The sequence below is a fragment of the Xiphias gladius genome, chromosome 3 (genome assembly GCF_016859285.1).
Source record: "Xiphias gladius isolate SHS-SW01 ecotype Sanya breed wild chromosome 3, ASM1685928v1, whole genome shotgun sequence".
Lineage (NCBI taxonomy): Eukaryota > Metazoa > Chordata > Actinopteri > Istiophoriformes > Xiphiidae > Xiphias > Xiphias gladius.
The window spans coordinates 25,610,662-25,630,522 of NC_053402.1; the positions used below are offsets into that span (position 1 = coordinate 25,610,662).

The 19,861-nt window shown below is 48.7% G+C and overlaps 2 protein-coding genes across 4 annotated transcripts in view; both read left to right on the forward strand.

Annotated features, from left to right (window-relative positions):
• On the forward strand, positions 1-16,027 carry LOC120788313 (suppressor of cytokine signaling 7-like). The gene is given in 11 exon segments (XM_040124013.1): positions 1-2,137; positions 2,140-2,357; positions 5,667-5,728; positions 7,992-8,096; positions 8,228-8,365; positions 10,628-10,767; positions 11,840-12,008; positions 12,926-13,054; positions 13,531-13,666; positions 14,997-15,139; positions 15,915-16,027. Coding segments are annotated over 10 exon segments (2,847 nt in total). The 5' UTR covers positions 1-508; the 3' UTR covers positions 15,118-15,139; positions 15,915-16,027.
• LOC120788319 (properdin-like) overlaps positions 15,922-19,861 on the forward strand; it is a 20,936-nt gene continuing 16,996 nt past the window's right edge. For 2 of the 3 annotated variants that reach the window (XM_040124029.1, XM_040124030.1), the window contains exon 1: positions 15,922-19,579. In XM_040124029.1, coding sequence (XP_039979963.1) covers positions 19,452-19,579 — 128 coding nt within the window. In that variant the 5' untranslated portion in view covers positions 15,922-19,451. The remainder of the gene's footprint in view (positions 19,580-19,861) is intronic. The other variant, XM_040124027.1, reaches the window with a different exon arrangement.

Sequence of the window (19,861 nt, forward strand, 5' to 3'; positions counted from 1 at the left end):
GAGAGACAGAGCGAGAGAGAGAGAGAGAGAGACCTCCGGTAGTGACGGAGGCTCTCCGGTACCGGGCAGCGTTCGCCGTTGGAGGTTTGGGTTGCGGGCCCCGCCGTTCACAGTGTGCACGAGCCTCCGTTTATCAATCAGCACCGATCGATTATTGATGCCGCCGCTGCGCAGCCGCCCCGCGCGCCCCCCCGTGTTGTCTGACCGGAGGATGAGGCGGTAGGAGGCCAGCAGCTAGCTAACGCTACCGAGCGGCGGTACCGGGAGGGTTTCTCATGTCCGTTCATGTTCTGTCGTCGTCCAGCCGAGCCGTTACCGTCACGAACCGGTCCGGACGTTACATGGTCGTCGGTCGGTCGGTGTTCCGTCGGGCTGCCCGGGTAGCTCGGCGGGAGGATGCAGCCGCTAGCCGCCGCTAGCCGCCGTTAGCTCCGCAGCCGTTTATTTATCTCGGTGTTATGTAAGCGCGGAGCCCGTGTAGCCGCGCAGCTAACGTTAGCCTGTCAGCATGAACGACGCGCAGCAAGAAATGTCCCCGGACTTCGTCCTGATGCGGCTCGTGTCCGCGGCCGAGTACGACCGGCTGGACGAGCCCGACGACCTGATGTCCGGAGGCGGCGGGTTCGGGCCCGTCAAAGCCGTGCTGGGACACCACGGCGGCGGGTTCGATCTGGACCCCAGCGGCCCCTCGGCAGGCCTCGGCTCGGCCTCCCCGCACTACAGCTCGCCGCTCCCCGGAAAAGGCGAGCTGGACGGCGGGCTGGTGTTGACGCAGGCCCCGCAGGGCTCCGAGGCGCCGCTGTCTCCTCCGCCGCCAGAGGACTTCGCCATAGCGGCCCAGCGGTTCGTGGACTTCCCGGTGCCGCACGGGCACGGCTCGGGGGCGCACGGGTCGAGGGCGCAGCTGATGGTGTTTCAGAACTTGCTGCGGTCCGGAGACCGGATCCTGGAGTTTGGACTGGAGCAGCCGCCTCCGGGGTTCCTTCAGGAGGAAGCAGAGAGACAGAGACAGCAGCAGGATTCCGGATCAGGCACCGGTCCCGGCAGCACAAGAGCCGGTCCCGGGCCTGGAGGCGGGAAGGACCAGAGCTCACACTGCATCCCCTCTGCAGAGGAAAACCTGCAGCCGCAGCAGCCGCAGCTGCTCCAGTGGCACCCGGTCCTCAGACTGTCCAAAGGGTCTGACGGGTCCCAGACTCCACAGCAGGGCGTCCCGACTCTGGACTCTGAGTCCGGGTCAGTCCTGTGCCACCGACACCGCCTGCTGACGGACCGACTAGCTAAATGGCCCCCCGGCCTGCTGGACCAAGCCTTGCGTCTGGGCCTGCTGGAGCCCAGGAAGAACTGTTCCGCCGAGGGAGAGGACCCGGTCCTGGCTCTGGCCCGGAGGCTCGGTCAGCTGGGTGAGGGGAGGGAGGGCGGCGGCGGCGGCGGAGGAGGAGGAGGAGGTGGTGGGGGAGAGGAGATGGTGCTCCCACTGCCTCGGTGCTCTTGTCACAGTGTCCTGTCCTCGGGGACGGGGGGCATGGGGCCTGGCGAGGACCCGAGTGAGACCAGCGACGCCCTGCTGGTCCTGGAAGGTCTGGGGTCTGAAGAGGTGGGAGGGCTGGGTGAGGGTGGGGACAGGGATGGAAGGGACATCGGGGATGCTGAGAAGGGAGAGAGGGTGGGGGGAGTTGGAGGTGTGGGGACTTCTGGGGGGGCGGGGCCCGTGTTCTCCAGCGGGACTCTGAGCGGTCTGATGCGGCAGGTCCACAGACTGGCGGAGGAGGCGGGGGTCTGCACCGATCAGAGATGCCGGTCATCGCTTGCTGTCCTGGGTGCTGCGATGTCCCTATCCCCCTGTGTGGAACCCCGCCCCCCCATCGGCAGTACCACCACCCCCTGTCTGTACCCCCCTATCCGCCCGCAGGCCCCCCTGTCCGCAGCAGCCCTCAGTGGTCTCCAAGTTTCCCCTGACCCCCTCCCCTCCTCCAGCCCGGACCCAAGCCACCGGCCACAGCATCAGCACCAGTCCCGCTCCCAGCCCCAGAGCCGCGCCACCACCCCCAAACTCGGCATGGCCTCGGGGGGAGCGGGGCGGTCCGCCTCCCCCCTAGTGGTCCTGGAGGGGGAGGGGGAGGGGGAGGGGGAGGAGGAGGCGGGAGGGAGGGCGAGAAGACACAGCGGGGGAAGTCGAGGAAAGGGGGGTCCCTGAAGGTCCGGCTCAGCAAGCTGTTCAGAACCAAGAGCTCCAGTGGGGGGTCGGGGGGGCTGCTGGACAAGAGGCCCTCCCTGGCCTCGTCCACCTCGTCCGGGGGGAGTCTGCTGGATGTGTGGGGGTCCACCTGCAGCAACACGGAGCAGGACAGCAGCAGGTAAGAGCACTGGGGCGGGGGTGTCGGTCCCCGTCAGGAGGGGGACTCTGACGATCCAGATTCTTGTTTGAAACCGTGTGAACGTCAGACTTTGTTCACGACGCTGATGATGGTTTTTTTCTGAGCTGCAACTACGTCAGTGGACTGACAGAAATTTAAGTAGCAGCTATTTTGATGTTTGAGTTTCAAGCAGAAACTGTCAAATATTCTCTGATTTCAGCTCCTCCAACCTTCGGACTTGCTGCTTCTCTGTTTTGAATCTTTCACACCGATTTTTTTTTTGGGGTTTGGAGCTGCAGGTCGGACACAACGAGACGTTTGAAGTCAACAAACATTTTCCACCATTTTTTTTGTTATTTCATAGACCACCTTTAATCGGTTAATCAGAACAAATTAAATTATATATTGTGGATTAATTGTCATTGTTTTGTCTATAAAAAGTGAGAAAATGACGAGGGATGCTCGTGGTGACTCCCCACATCCTGGTGTCGTCAGACCAGAAGTCCCAAACCCCAAAATCTTCGGTTTACAGTCGTATATTATAAAGAGAAACGGTAAATGATCACATTTGAGAAGCTGGAACCATGAAAAATTTGGCATTTTTGCTTAAAAATTTAAAGGAGACGTTTACTCAATTATCAAAATAGGTGCCGACTAATGAATCGACTAATCATTGCAGCTCAAGCGTCCGGTGTCATTTGAGATTTTCCCTTGAAACCCTTCAAAAAGACGTTAGTTTCAGGAAAAACGTTTGAACAGAAAACAGCAAACTTGTAACTCTGGACTGCTGGAAGGACCAGGGAAGCATATCCTCACGGCAACGTCGGTACCGTTTACCCCGAGCAGGAGAACTGAAGAAGTGAAAGCGCTGATGGGGACGACCACAGGTGTCCTGCCTCCTGTCGTCGCAGAAACCTTCCTTTGCTGTGCCGCTGTGAAGCATCAGCACATGAAGGACGTGAACACTGTAAAGACTATTTCAGTGTTTCCAGCTTACATTTAAACAAACCGTAGATACAGGACCAGTGTGTTGCAGGTCCCGAGCTACGAATCGGGAACTTTTTATCATAGATCCTGTACAGTTAGATACATGTAGGTGTAAACGCCTTCACTCACTCTGTCGGCCCCGTCTGCATCCCTGCACGTCGGCACCTCGGCTTGTTTGTTTTTGGGTATTTGGACTTTTGGCCGAACAAAACACGGTGTTTCAAGATGTCATGTTCATTTTTGCAAAGTTGCGATGGGCAGTTTGGACAATTGTTTTTTGACAGAAAAACAATTTGCAGCTATTTTGATAATCAAGTAGCGTTTAAGGTCATTTTTCAAAAACTGCAAACATTTCTCTGTTTTCTGTCACAGTAAACTGAATCTCTAGGCTTTGGACTGTGAGTCGGACAAAACAAGACGTCTGAAGACATCACCGTGGACTCTGGGAAAATGGGACAGGCATTTCTTTCGCAGTTTTTTGATATTTCATAGAACAAACGATTAATTGATTAATCGGAAAAATGATCGGCAGATGAATCCATAATGAAAATAATCATTAGCTGCAGCCCTACTTTACAGTTTGGCTGAATATTTTCATGCTGCACAGTTTTACATTTTTGGATGTTTTTTTTCTCCCCCATGGGAAAAATGCATTTGATAATATCGTCAAAAATGAACACGTCATGTACAACTGATGAGACGAGAAGCAGCAAAGCAACAGAGAATGATCATTCATTTTCAAACATAACCTCCATCCCTCCTCTGGTGTCAATTTCCCCGCCGTTTTCTGTTTTTTTTCTGTTTCTGAGCTGCAGCGATAGGTCGACTAATTGATTAGTTGATTGGCTGAATAATAATTGTCAATTATTTTCGATAAACATTAAAGCAATTTTTTCTGCAAAAATAGCAAAAAAAAGTTGTTTTCAGCCTCTGAAAAGTGAAGATTTCCAGCTTTTTTGGACTGTTGGTCGGACAACCACGACGTTTGAAGACGTCAGCATAGACTCTGAGGAACTGACTGTTTTCTTACATTTTAAACCCTTAATAGTTGATCGATCAGATCACAGAACAACTGACAGACGAATCAATAGTGGAAATAATCGTTAGTTGCATTTTCAGCTTCAGGGGTTGAGAGAGACGGTTAGACCGCTTCTCACCTTTTTCATCAGGTGTGTCACTGAGTTCTGCATCGGAAAATTACTTTGGACTCCACTCCGTCCCCGTTAAAACATAATAATCTCTTCTCTGTGACTCCAGCCACGAGGAGTCACTTCTGTTCTTTCTGTTATTCTGTCCACCCCTCCTGTGGCTGTAACCGCTGGTCTCAGGTCAGCATTAAGCTCTAATCTGAAATTGAACAGCAAAACAAACTTTGGAGGGACTCCGGGAGAACTTTTTGGGCGACTGTTGTCATGGCGACAAGCATCCTCGCCGTTCAGGAGAGGGCGCGGTTGCCATGGCGACAGCATCGTTTCACTCAACAGTTGAACCTGCCAGAGTCCAAAGCTGTTCTGGTTAGACGGAGCCCGTCTCCATGGCAGCAGCGTTTGGTGACGTTGAGGCGTGGGGGCGTGGCCTCCTGGTCTGAGTGCTCAGGTGTGTAGAAAGCTGTTTAAATCCCCATCAGCTGATTGTCAAACAGCAACAGGAGGTGGAGACGCTGTCGGACACTTTAAAGCGTCTATAATGTACAACAGACCCAGTCAGAGACCAGCTGCTGGACATAGCGGAGCATTTAACAGCTAAAGAGCCAGATGTTTCCCTCAGGAGCTGGTGGAGACCAAAACCAGAGCTAAGAGAGAGGGAGTACTGCACTAGGATTCATCAGATGGACTCAGACACCTGATCCAGGTGAAGGATCATGTTGCTCTGTAACTGCTGTGGGGGAAAAAAACACATAAAAAAACCCCACATTAACTGAAAAGCTGACGATACGTCAGTGTTGTGTTCACTGGTTGTTTCTGCTGGAAACACAATCATCAGTTAGTGCAGGTAAATTAGTAGGTGGATGAAATTTCTCGTGGACCTGCTTTTATGGTAAAGTCATGTTGGTTTTGTTTTAAGGTGTGAGCTCAACAACAACGTGGTGAAAACTGTGTTTTAATTTTTGCGCTTAAAGAACTGACTGGAGCATTTTGATTGTCACGGCGCGGAAACATTTTTGTGGTAGGCGCTGAAATCATCCAGGTCTCAGTAGCACACAGACCGAGTGGTTTTAGAACAGTGGAGTCATGGCGACAGTGGTGATGATGATGATGATGAAGCTGCTGCACTAACTCTCAGTTAGAGTCAAACTCTCTGATGTTCCTGTGTTTCCATCAGGCTGCAGGTGTCCAGACCTCACAGTGCCTTCTCTCCAGTGCCCTTCACTCCTGCTTTCACTGGTAAGTCTAAATGTATGCTGTGTGTGCGTGCAGGTGTGCCCTTTTTACATGACTTTGAGTGAGCGGTGGTCTCTCGGGTGGTTTTCAGCTCCAGTCAGCAGCTCTCTGATCTGCAGCAGCTTCGGGTTTTTGTTCTGCAGAGAAGAGTCCGGTTCTTTCGGCGCTGAGACTTTAAAACTAAATCCACTTGAACGGTTTTAGATAGTTCACGTCTGTCCCAACGGTCCTCACATGTTCATATGTGCATGTAAAGACTTGGGTTGGTGTGCGTGATCGTTTCCTCTCGTTCACATTGATGACACAACTACACTGTAAGACCTGGACCTGGAGGACGAAATCCTTCTCACGCTGATCCAAAGCTACCAGGAGGCTTCATGTGAACTAAAGTGTCTGTGTTGCCATCTCCACTGCGGCGCAGCAAGAAAACGCAGCGGGTCCGATTTACTGAGGCGATGTCCTCTGGCGTTTTTATCAAGTTCATGGTCGCAGACTGTGGACTCGGTGTCTGATCCACTAAAGACACAGTCAGGTCCTGGACTGATCTGTATGAATCTCCAGTCTCACTGTGAGCTCAGTGGGATCACTGTGTAGTCACTAAGCTCAGAGGAAAACTTTCCCTGATGCTCAAAATATAACTCAGCAGGATGCAGTGTGAGTACTAGAGCTAAGCGGATGTATCACCTGGTCCCAGATCTCAGACAGTGTGTGTGGTCTACCAGGGACAGTTAGTGTGAGTGTGGAAATATGAAAGACAGTTTCGAGCTCATTTAGGGACAGTGTCTCCACCAGAGAGCTCAGATGATTTTCACTGTAAAATGTCGCGGACATGACAGATCTGAGTCGAACCTTTCTTCAAACCACGTTGATAACAGGTTCAGGTTCAGGTCTGCTGTCATTTCCACACACGTGCTTGACATACCGTACACGCAGGGAAAGGAAATGCGGTTCCTGGATGTAAACGGGGTCCAGTGTGTTTGCTCCTCTTGTTGTAAACGTGACGTGTCGGCGGAATTTCAGCAACAGTCCTGAAATTTTCCTGACCGAAGACGGCGAGAAGTCGTGGTGGTGCTGCGCGTTGCTCGCTGATGCTGCCGTACGGCTCTGGCAGACCTCTGCGGTAACGGCGGCGGGCTCCTCTCTGCAGACGGGCCGGCGTCGGACCGCGCACCTTTCCCCACAGTCCCTGCTACCGGTCCCACCAGACGGCGATGAGTCCCCGTCGCAGTAGTGGCTTAGTCCGTCCGGCTCCATGGTCCCTGATGTTGCTGTGTAGCCGCGTTTCAATTAAAGCAAAGCAGCGGCAGTTGATTTGACGCCGGATAGTCCGTCATACCCGACCTCCAGAAGATCCGACAAAATGCCCAGAAATATCTGGTCCTCCAGAGGCCGCTGCGTCTGCGCGCGGCGCCATGGAACCACGTCATCATAAACGTCCGTGTTTATGTGTCGGCTGATATATTGTTATCAGGTATTTTAGTCTGAGCATCAAAATTCAGTGAGCGTGTTTACGTGTGCACAAGTGTCCTGGTTGTTTGTTACACCTGTAAACACCTTACCTTGGTTTTGAGAAACCTAGAGGTGCTAGCTGGAGTACTCAGGCAGAGACCAGGATCCTGTGACATGAGAACTCCTGATCCAGGTCTCTGGTTTGTTTGTAGGTTCTTTGTCAGCTCAGGTGTCATAGAAGTGTGTCAGTAAAACAAAGGCTACGCTGCATGTTGTTGTTTTGTTGTTTGAAATCCAGCAGAACGCAAACTCTCATTCTCAGTCAGGAATCAGGACACATCTGCAGAGACCTGGATCCAGTTCTGATCATGTAAACTGGGAGCTGAATCACCAGGTTTCTATGGATCCATGTACACATCATGTTTTTTATTTGATGAGAGCAGGACACTTAACACACTCAGCGTCTCAGCTCTTTGTGTTTGCATCAGAACAGCCCAGCGGCTGGACCGGCTTTCTGAATCCAGTCCGCCCTGCTGCACTCAGCTCTTGTTCTGATCCCAGCAAACGATTCACAACAAATGTTTTGAACAGAGCAGTTTCTTCTTCTGCTGAAACTTCTGCTTTCTTCTTCTGTGTTTCCAGTGCTTCCTCCTCCTCCTCCTCTTCCTCTTCCTGCTGTTGAACACTAACATTTTAAATTTTCACTCCTCTGCTCTAACATCTCTTCCTCCTCTACTCTGTGTGTGTGTGTGTGTGTGTGTGTGTGTGTGTGTGTGTGTGTGTGTGTGTGTGTGCGCGTTTAAATGTGTGTGTCCAGGTGAGACGGTGTCTCTGGTTGATGTGGATATTTCTCGGAGAGGGGGAAGCTCTCTTCACCCCCCGACTCCCCCTCCCCCGCCCAGACGGAGCCTGAGTCTGCTCGGTACTTTTCTTCTTCTTCTTTCACTCTGTTTTCACTTCCTGTGTGTCTGCGTGCGTCCTCCTTCCTCTCAGGTGACTCTGGGGTCATGTGACCGTGAAACGTGAGTACTTTTCTATCTCGTTGATCTCCAGATGACTTCGCTGGTCCTCCTCAGCAGCAGGGGTCGTATGTGGAGCGCAGCGTGGGGGCGTCAATGCAATCTCTGCCCCCGCGACCGCTGGCCCTGCCCCCCTCCCTCAGCACCATCCAACACAGCCTGAGCCTCAACGGTGAGACACGCGCACACAAACATATAAACAGACCATAAGTATTTGGACAGTTACACATTGTTCTTTCCCAGAATTTGGAGACGAGAGATTGGTGTTAAAAGAATCTGTTTAATAATTATATTTTTTGACTAAAAAGAAAATGTTTCTAAATGTTCATAAGGAAATATTTGTAGGTTGTGACTTGGGATTTTATTCCAGATCTTAGTACAGGTACAGACAGTTAATAAGGAAAAGGTCTGGAGTTAAAGTTAAACGACAATGTGAGACAGTGATGTTCAGGAGTCTCTGGTGGTGATTTATCCGTTGAACCTGCATCAGCTCCCCTTTGGGTTTACGGAGCTTTAAAGTGAGTTCAGCTCGTGGTTTATCCGTTGACTAGTCTGGTTCGCTCTCGCCGCTCTCGTAACGCCTCTTTCAGAGAAACAGCTGTAAAAAGCCTCTGTCCGCCGCCCGCTCAGCAGAAAAACAGCAGACAGACACTCAGGGCGTTTATGTGCCCGACTGTGTCTTGACTCTGAGCAGTTGTCCACCAACCAGCGGAGACTGTAGGAGGTGCAGACGTATAAACCTCCATATAACGTTGATTTGATGCTTTTCCACTTTTCCACAAAGACGAAGCAAACGAGGCAGAACATGTTAATCAGTGAGCTTTGGAGCAGGGCAAATGAAAATGAAGGGGCACAGTTATTTTTTAAAGAAATAATATGGATGTTTCTCTTTTTTAAACATTAAACATAAAATATGCATAATACACAGCAGTAGATCACTAAGATGCACCTGGACCAGGCTTCTTCGTGCTTTTCAACCAGCACAGAGTCGACTAAATCATTTTAGGCTCTGAAGATAGGGTTGGTATTCTAGCACATTTTTCATTCCCTTTCTCTTTCTTGAACCTGTTGATGTTTACTGTTCGGCTCTTGAAGGTCACTTAAACTATAAAAAACATCCAGAACATCCAGTGGAAATGTGAAAGGACAGCAGCCTGATCATGATCCCAAACTGAAAATGACATCAGGTGGATTCATCCTGGGTCTGGGTGGTGAAAAGACAAGTTTACATCAGAGCGGAAGATGCTAAATGTCGATTACATCTGTCTGTACAGTTTGAAGAGTTGATTGGCTTCATTTACTGATCTGATCTGAATGAAATTCCAACTGACTGAGATTCTTCTGGTTGTATTATAGAAGACGTCTCACTCTGTTGGAGTTGTTGTGCTACAGAAACACTCAGCGTGTACACTGTTGATACAGAGTGGAGCGTCTTTTACCTCATAAACAAGCTTTGGCTGACAACAGACCAAAGGGTTGTGTTGAGGCCTGTTTCCCCACCGGCTGCAGGGAGCACACAAACACTGCATGTCGTCAGTTCAGTCCTGGAGTCGGTCAGTTAGTCGGTCGGTCAGGCAGTCAGTCAATCTGTCAGTCGGTCGGTCAGCTAGTTAATCAGTCAGTTAGTCAGTCAATCGGTCAATATGTCAGTCGGTCAGTTAGTCAGTCGGTCAGGCAGTCAGTCAATCTGTCAGTCGGTCGGTCAGTTAGTCAGTCAGTCAGTCGGTCAATTAGTCGGTCGGTCAGGCAATATGTCAGTCGGTCAGGCAGTCAGTCAATCTGTCAGTCGGTCGGTCAGTTAGTCAGTCAGTCAGTCGGTCAATTAGTCGGTCGGTCAGGCAGTCAGGCAATCTGTCAGTCGGTCGGTCAGCTAGTTAATCAGTCAGTTAGTCAGTCGGTCAGTTAGTCAGTCGGTCAGTTAGTCAGTCGGTCAGTCAGTCAGTCGGTCAGTTAGTAAGTCGGTCAGGCAGTCAGTCGGTCAGGCAGTCAGGCAATCTGTCAGTCGGTCGGTCAGCTAGTTAATCAGTCAGTTAGTCAGTCAGTCGGTCAGTTAGTTGGTCGGTCAGGCAGTCAGTCGGTCAGTTAGTCAGTCAGTCAGTCGGTCAGTTAGTCAGTCAGTCAGTCGGTCAATCTGTCAGTCGGTCAGTTAGTCAGTCGGTCAATCTGTCTGTCAGTCGGTCGGTCGGTCAGTCGGTCAGTTAAGTGCCTGAATGTTTAGTGTAGTAGTCAAGGTACAGCAGCCGGGACGCACCGATACAAGGAGAGAAAGAAGTGAAACGGTTCATGTTCAACAGGAAGGCAACAACAACAGTGCAGAGAAGAAAGAACCGGTTTCTCCTCAGAGAGTGAAGTGAGAGTCGTCTGAAGTCTGAATAAAGACCAATGAAATCTCGACATGTCGAACTAGCATGTCTTTGCTCTGTGTGTTGCTCAGACACCTTCCTGCGAGGTTTACCGAGGCCAGTCCCCCTGCGCCCCGACGGTCAACATCCCCCGCCCCGACTCGCCCCCCGCTGCCCCCTCAGTCGCCCCGACGGCAGCAGCTTCGCCACCAGCCTCAGAGAACTGGAGAAGGTTGGACCCGGGGCCACCTCTGGGGCCCCTTAACCTTTATTTATTTATTACACAAGGAGGCGGCGTATCAAACTTGTCTTCACGATGAAGGTGACGTTTAGAAACAATTTAAATCATATTCTTCAACAAACAACACAGGAAAAGACTGATCGGTACCCGCCGAAACCAGTTCTACTTTTTTATTAACAGGCAACATACGTGTCCTTTTCCTCCAGCCGCTTTAGTAGGTAGAGGTAGTGACTGATTAAATCTAAATTCTGAGCAACATGTGCCAAATCTTTCACAAATATTTGATAAGAAAATACATCAGTAATATCATTTTTCAAAATCCCTTTAAGAAAGTTTGTAAAAAATTGGTGAATAATGAATCCGAAGGTTGGATGTGAATCATAGTTTGTTGCAGCAGTGGAGACTCAGTCATGCTTTTATCGCCTCCTGGAGGAAGAGAGACGCCTTGTTAATGAAATGAAAAAAAAGAACAACAAATAATCATTTAACTATGGAAATGTAGGCTTGAACACAATTAACATACCAAAGAAAAACGAGAAACTCCAGTCTGGATCCCAGTACGGCTCTTTGTACCATTGGAGCCTTAGAGGGTCATAATGCCTTAAAGGGAATTAATTGTCCAGGTATTTTTGTTTTTCTTGGAAAGCGAATAGAACGAAGTGCAGGAAGAAACACTGAGCTGAGGAAGAACTTGGATAATTTTCAAGGATACTTTTGTATGGAAGCCCATTTCCACCATTACCAGAAACACATAAGAAATGGTAGTAATGGTTAAATGCTCATGGTAACTCAAAAGTTTGACTTCAGCTAAAATTATGAGATCAAAAATCAAAATTCTGCCTTTTTTTTTCCTTGTATTTGGACTTTGTATCCCTAAATTTCATCGATGGTGACTGGCAGAAGTGGCTGGATGGATCTGGAAAATTTTGGAAACGTTTTGGTGAATTGAGATGAATCAGAATTATTAGTGAGGGGGTGTCAGCGGTAACGTGTGTGTGTGTGTGTGTGTGTGTGTGTGTGTGTGTGTGTGTGTGTGCGTGTGTGTGCGTGCGTGTGTGTACAGTGTGGCTGGTACTGGGGCCCAATGAACTGGGAGGATGCTGAGATGAAGCTGAAGGGGAAACCAGACGGATCGTTTCTGGTTCGAGACAGTTCAGATCCTCGATACATCCTGAGTCTGAGCTTCAGGTCCCAGGGAGTCACGCACCACACACGCATGGAGCACTACAGAGGTAACACACACACACACACACACACTGTAGTTTAACAATGGTAAACTGACGGTAATGGTCTGTAGAGTCAGTGTTGTTTTCCTCACTCTGGGTTCACATTTCAGACATTTATTGAATCGATCTCCTGCGTGTTACTGGACACTGAAACTCAGGATTTAAGGACGAGTGATCAGCAAGTTTCCACAAAGTCATAACAGCTACGGACGTTTTCCCTTTTCCGGTTCGGTCCGGTCTGGTGTAGGAACGTAAACCGGTTCAGTAATCTCTGTCAGCAACCTGTCCCGACGACGTCATGGCGCTGAAGCCAACTTGTATTGCGTTAGTAATAAGCAATATGACGACGTGATGAACATAATATCATGTTTGTTTATTAGCGGACAAATGGAGCCACTAGTGTCTGACGAGTAGGTTGAACTGTGGTTGTGAGAAATAAAACCAGGATGTGTCACTCAGTCGTCCTGCTGGTCGTGGCGCCGCTTCGCTCTGCTGCTTCTTCTGTAGCGTTTTTTGGTGGTTGGCAAACCAGCTCAGAGGTGCATTAGCACCACCAAGTGGACTGGAGTCGCTACAGCCTCGTTTATCGGCTCTCTCTGTTTCATTACGTTCCACTCGGGAGCATCTGCCGAGTCAAGTGCGACACCAAGCGGTAAAATGTTTTGCACCGGTCCAATCCTGTGTTTGGCTTTATATAGAACCCGTTTGGAAATGTTTACACCGGCCCAACGCTACTGGTTAATTAACATGAGACACACCCCAGTGAAGACAGCAGCTCGTAGCAGTGATGATGCTAAACGAGGATAAACGGGTGCAAACATCAGCCATCAACCCAACGTTAGCACGAATAACCTCGGCTCCTCTCTGACAGGACGCTGCTCACATCGAACTCTCACCTTTTATCCTCCTCCTCTGTCCTTCAGGAACGTTCAGCCTGTGGTGTCATCCCAAGTTTGAGGATCGTTGTCACTCCGTGGTGGAGTTCATAGAAAGAGCCATCATGCACTCCAAGAACGGAAAGTTCCTCTACTTCCTGCGCTCCAGAGTACCCGGTAACCAGCCAACCAATCACCTCTCACTGTCTGTCTCTTTATGACACAGGTCCATACTCAGACTATCAGTATGTTCCTTTCATTAATGTTGGATGAATGTTACAGCTGGTGGAGTTTATCTGGTTTATTTAAAGGGCAGTTTCACCCAAACCACAGAAGAAAGGTCTGTCACGCTGTCTTTGCTCTGGCGGTGTCTGTCCAGTCAGAGAGTTGTGGGGATCTTTGTTTGTGGGATTTCTGAATGGGTTTCCCACAGCCTGCTTCAGCAGGTGGAACGTGCCCAGGTGTTTTGTTGTTGTGTTCACACGAGAACATGCAGCCATCGGACACGATAGGGTCTGTGTGGGGACGATGCTCAAAGCCCCTACAGGTGCTCGGTCCAAGTCCGCCGGCGTGTTTGAGTCTGTATGCGTGACACGTCTTTAAGAGTGTTCTGGGAACCTTCCTAGTTCATCATCTGTGTGTGTGGTCCTCAGGTCTGCCCCCGACCCCGGTCCAGCTCCTCTACCCGGTCTCCAGGTTCAGCAGCGTTAAATCTCTGCAGCATCTATGCCGCTTCTGCATCAGACAGCTGGTCCGTATAGACCACATCCAGGAGCTGCCGCTGCCCACGTGAGTCTACGTTTGTCCTGAGCCCCTAAACCTAAATCTCACAGTAATCTTAATCCTAAAACCATTTTACTGCCAAACAGCCCTTTGAAGAAATGACGACCAGAGACAATGTGAAAAATCAAACTTTATTTATTGTCCGCGGTTGTTGAAATTCGTCTATTAATGACAGAGGACAACACTTAAAACATTCCAGCCTTAATGCAGGAAGAAAATGTCCTCACGCTCCAAATATAATCGGTGTGTTGGCGGATCATTTCTACAGAAAGGTGGCGGACATTAAACTGTGTCTCAGATGTGTGAGTAAACACAACTTCACTCCAGACTTAGGTGCCAAAACACATCCTTTTCGATATCTATCTAATATAAAAAATGTTTCTTGACAAACCTTTTTCAGTTGGACTGTAAATGTCATTGTTTAATGCAGGAACACAAACACGAGAACTCTGATTAAAATACAGTAAGAAAAGAAACAACATGATGATTTAAATGAGGAAATTTCCAATCAGAGGATTAATGTAAATATACTGTGAACAGATTATAGTCTGGATTTGGGACACAGCTCTGGTTTCATTAGTATGGTACTGTGGTATTTATGTAACTTTTATTTGAGCTCAGCGACCTCTTTTTCAAGGGAGACCTGTCCAGGACGGCAGCATTAAATGTCAATAATCAGTTTGTAGACTGAGTTTGGTCCAGACGTCCCGCAGCTTTTCCAGAAGACAAGTGGTCAAACGGTCCGTTGGAGACGTCTCCCTGATGAATGAAGAGATACAAAGTGGTGATTTTCCTCAACCTGTTCTCTTCAGTGGCTCATAACTGATCTATTGAGCATCAGTCAACATTTATCAACCATTAATAAATCTATTGATTACAGTTTATAAGTGGTGCCTTATCAGTAAGAGGGACCAGATTAACGTAACAGGTAAAACCAGAGCTGTGTCCCAAACCAGACTATACACTGCTGAGAGTATGAACTACTACACTCATGTTGCCGTAATCCAAAACGTCCAAAACGTCAACAGGCTTTACAGCTTCGTGCTGACGGGGGGCCGATACAAGACGGGCGCCATCAGCGCCATCAACTGCGACTTTAACGTGTCGCTGCATGTTTTTTTTACTTTAACTTCCGTAGGATCTCTGTGGAGCCCGTCTCACCGTCATCGGCAGTTACCTTTAAATGTTAACCTGCTGCTGAGTTTATCGCGAGTGTTTTATGTCTGACGAACCGAAACACGCCGGCGACCGAATATCGGTCTCGCATGAACGTCTGAACCAGAGACACTGTCCGTCCTTAGAGTCGTGACATGGCTAAAAACCGCTCTCTCTTCAGGCCTCTGATCGCCTACCTGAGGAAGTTTTATTACTACGACCCCGAGGAGGAGATCAGCCCGACGCTGAAGGAGAGGGGGCCGGAGCAGAGCAGCCAGCCGGGGGTCGAGTCCCAAACGTAGCACTGGAGCCTGAGAGGACAACGTGAGTCAGGTTTAACATAAGAAACGCTTCACCTGAAAATCAGTCATTTACGTTTTAAACGGCTATAAATGCATTTTGATGAGTCCTAACTACGACTCGACCGATCTGGAAGGTGACTAAAATATCTGCAGATGCACTTTGAGTGGTCAGAAATCCTTTAAGATGTCTGGGGTCTCAGATTCGGAAGGTTTTTCAGACCGACAGCGTGTTAGATAGATGTCATCCACAGAGCTTCCGTTTGAGCAGCGTTTCTTCGGCTTTCACCAAATTACATGTAAACTTTGTAAACTGCTCAGTCAAACCGGCGGAAGAATTTATTTATGAAGCGCAGGAATTTATATCACTTTTGTGGGTACTTCCCAGCCGTAAATAATAATCCCTAATAATATAACTGACGGAGGTAACGCGATGAATTACTGAGCAGCATGTCCAGAGCCTCTGTCTGAAGTGTTTATGTTTCCTGTTTGAAAGTCCCAGAGCTCAGTTAAAAACACACAACCACCCAAAAAAGACCAAAAAAACCAAAACTGACTCACTGACACTTAAAACGATCCAACCACGGTCACCGCAGAGCAGAGATGTTGTTATTAAATGTCCAAAAACACATCTGGAAGGGATCCTTTCTCCACTCGGAAGCTCGTCATTCCAGTTGGAATGATGTGGCCCGAATGCAGCCTTGACTCAGACATGAGACCGAACGACTTGTGCAGCTTTAAGTAAAATCCTGATTCGCTGAAATAATAAAAACATGTTTCCTCTCTTCTTCTCCCTCCAGTTATTTTCTTTTCTTTGTTTTTCGGACACTCGATCAGCTCACTGAGGACATTCAAACATCCGGACTGGACTCACAGACTGCAGCCAATCAGCTCCCGCCGCTCAGTCCTGTATCCGGGCGAGTTTCAGATGATCCGCCCTCCTCCGGGCTCTCCGATTGGCTCACGGGGAGCCGACAGGGGAGGGACAGGGGATGTGGAGACTCCGCCTCTCTTCTGATGTCATCACTGAGCAGCTGAACTAAAGGAAACTTCACTGTTTAGCGACAACACTAGAATTTGTAAAAGAGAAAACAAAGAACCTCCGTGTGAGGAGAGAAACATTCAGTCGCCTCTAGGATCCTTTAACTTCCAACACTGGAACCTGATCATGAGAAAGCACCTTGGGATTTGAACTGACAGTGACTTTAAATGTTCAACGAGTACACAATAACACTGGAGGCCTTTCTCAACACAGGGTACATCAAGTCTGAACCTGACCTCTCAGCAGTGCGCAGTACGATCAATTCTGCACCGGTTCAACAGAAATTTCTCAACCCAGAGTCCATTTAGTAACTTTACTGGAACCTTCAGCCGTGTTCGACGGGAGAGATGTGGTAACACTGGTACATAAACATCCACAGAGGGAGCTCTGTTGTTAAACCGCCCAATAAAAACACAGGATTAACTTCACCTTCTACGATGGGGGATTAGAGCCACTGTTAGGACAAACATCTGAGAGTGAGAAAACTGTTACATCCAGAATAAAGTCAGCACGACCAGAAAAACGTTGCCTCGAGAACAAAATGCCACGCGTCACGATTAGACTGGGATGCTTTATTAACGCCGCTCGGACATATTCGAAAAAAGGCGAGATTCATCTACGCTTCATCGTAAATGTACAGGACGCTGCCGAGGTTTCATTCGGTTTCGTGCTTTCGTGACTTTATGTTTTAAATGTAAAGTTTCAGTGGCCCTAATAATCCATCGTATCGGACAAACCACTTCGGCTCCAGAGATCTTCCAAAGTTATTCTGTCTTCTGTTCCGCAGAAACGTCGGATCCGGCTGAGGAGATCGTGTTGTTCCACAAGAACACGAGAACCGATCGGAACGCAGATTGGGAAAGGCCTGGACACCGCTCGGTCTTAGATCCCAACATGTCTCCCAGCTCAGCGCTGATGTCGGACACCCAAAGATCTGGGAGACATTCTGGGATTTTGTGAAGCTGAGAGCTAAACTGAGAGCAGGGATCGTATCTTTAACACAAACGAAACAGGTGAGGTCAAAAAAACCTCGGCACCAAATTGTCGATCGGTTGACAAAACGATCCACCACCAGCTGTTGTGGGGCTTTCAGCATCAGGTAACACTACAGAGTCTTCAGAGGGAAAAGAGAAAAATTCTCCGCACTGTTTACGTCTGCTCACTATCGACAACGTCGACGTCTAAATTTGACCCGAACCAGATTTTATCATCCACAGTTGTGTGATAACTGCACACATCCTCTGCTGATGACACCATCAGAATCTCCGGAACTGAATGGACCTTGTGCTGAGATTATTTTGTAAACACTTCCAAATGATTTAGCGCCGAGTCGGATCCGTCAGCTTTCATGTAAATCTGAATTGACACGAACGGTCGTTTTTAGGCGGAGACTTTTAATTACTGTAATTCTAATGCGTTTTCATTGGTTTAGAGCCAGATCACCTGCTTTTCTGAGAAATCTTGAGGCGCGTCTAAATAATTGTTCCCATATCAGAATCGGGCAACTGAAGGCCAGGGTCTCCTTGAAATGAACTAGTTTGACGACCACGTCTAAAGTCAAAAGTGTTTATAGCTGTTACCGATGGACAGACGGGGTGAGGATCAAACCCCGCCTACGTTCACACCTTCGCGCACCTGACCATTCACCGAATAAAGTGGCCGAGGTCGTGGTTGTCCGAAAGCTGAAAACAAAAGTCTGACGTCAGAATGGAGGTTTCACATGCCACCAAGCTCTTTGTTTGAAGCCTGGCGCGCCAACGGTTATTAGCCTCGGGTCTCGGGTCGGGTTCGGATCTTAAAGATGCTGGTTCAGGCTGAGTTCTCATGCAGAAATTCAAATCTACGACAGCCTTGAATCGAAAACACACAAACCCAAAAAATGCTATTCACGCTCCTCCTCTTGTTTCTTTCTTTTTAAAGTACCGAGTCACGATTTAAGGAAGAAAGGGCTCGACTACAAGAGCAGTTACAGATAAATTAGGGCAGAGTTTGTCTGTGCAACGGTAAAACTTGATTATGGCTCATGCCTGGCTTTTACTTTTGTTTTCAATTTTGTTTGCCAAGGATTTGTCAAGAAATTGTTCTAGAATTCACTGCCCTGTGTAACGGAGAGCAGGAACAGCAAACCTCCACATTGGTAGGAAAAACAGGATCCTGGAGGCGACCGCCGCACTGACTATTGTGGCAGTATTACCAAAAAAAAAACCAGAAGAAGAAGGGGGAGGCTTACCGTGACGACTACTGAACTACAACGTTACCTTGGTGACGTCAAAGATCCTGACGTTTCACTGGAACAAGCTGGTGTTTGGATGGACTGGAGATTTATTGACTCAGACACCGGTTCTGAGCGAGTCCTGTCCCAGCAGAGACTGGGAAAACTGGGGACACTGGAGCTTGGACCTGAGAACCCTGTGGGGACACTTCCATGATGTCAAAACAGCGAAGGGGAGGAGGGGGGACACACATAATAATTACAACTGCACACTGAAGGACTGGAGACCTGCTGAGAACTGAAAGATGAAATGTTATTTTTGGTGTGGGGGAACAGTGAAGTAGTAATCTGTCATCTTTGGTGCAAAGCGGCCATTTTTGTGCAGTAACCTGTTAATAAAACAGTGTGGGCGGGGCTTACGTTTGTCCGCAGGTGGAGCTTCTTTCTGTCTCTGTTCTCGTAAAGCCAGCAGGGCTGGACGTCAAACCTCAGCTCTCTCCTGCTACAGACCGAAACGTGTCTGTAGCAAAGTAAAGTATCAAAACTAGTTCCAGCCCTGGCAGTTGGCATCAAATGTCTCATCAGGTTTCTCTTCGATCAGATTTTTCCCTCGTTGAAATCATTTCTCCACGTTTAGACTGAATTTTATTCAAAGTTGTTGCACTTTGGCTTCTTCTGTTCAGTGGGGGGGGGTTTTGGAGAAAAGCATGAATCAAACTAAAGCATCGAAAAGAATTTCACAGGAGAACCAGCCTCGGTTGCCAGAACGCTATCACATCAGACTCACAAAGTATTGGACGCATTAAAACCTTTGTCCTGATGATGGCGCTAGAGGAAAAGCCAGCATCAGCAGTTATTCGTCCGTTTGTCCTGAAGGGAGCATGCAGTGGTTGTGGAGGTTTCAAAGTGTCCCACCTTAATGTCTTCTGCTGCTGACACAGTTTTGCTGTTAGCCGTTAGCATCAACACACACTAACATAGGAACTGACTAAGAACTGGGAGCTAAACACACACACTACCTGGTACAGGTGACAGTAAGTCTTCAACCAGCGGGTTTCTCTCTGTCTGAACCACGTCGTGGACATGTTGACTCTCTACAGACTCCTCCAGGGTTCACACCACCATGCTGGACTGACTCTGACCGGCCTGCAGCTTCGTCCTCCGGTCTGCTCACCTCTGCAGCCCGCCCCTCCGCACCTGCTCTGTCTCAGGTAACTTTATTGAAAAGAAGAACCTTTCTCTAGTGGTTCCGGTCTCCAAAGGCAGGTCTAGAGCCGCTGCCGAAGTAAAAGCTGAACCAAGAGGCAGTGAAATGAGTCTCTGCTGTGGATGTGCTCAAGTTAATAGACCATGTTCAGTATTTACTGCTGTGGCTGGAATAAAAGGATAAAGACATTAATAGTTTGTTGTTGTTTCAGCAGGTCAAAGCTGATTTAACAACAAAACAAGGCAGTAAAACAAGTCGTTTCTGTTCAGTTTATTAAAACAAAGAA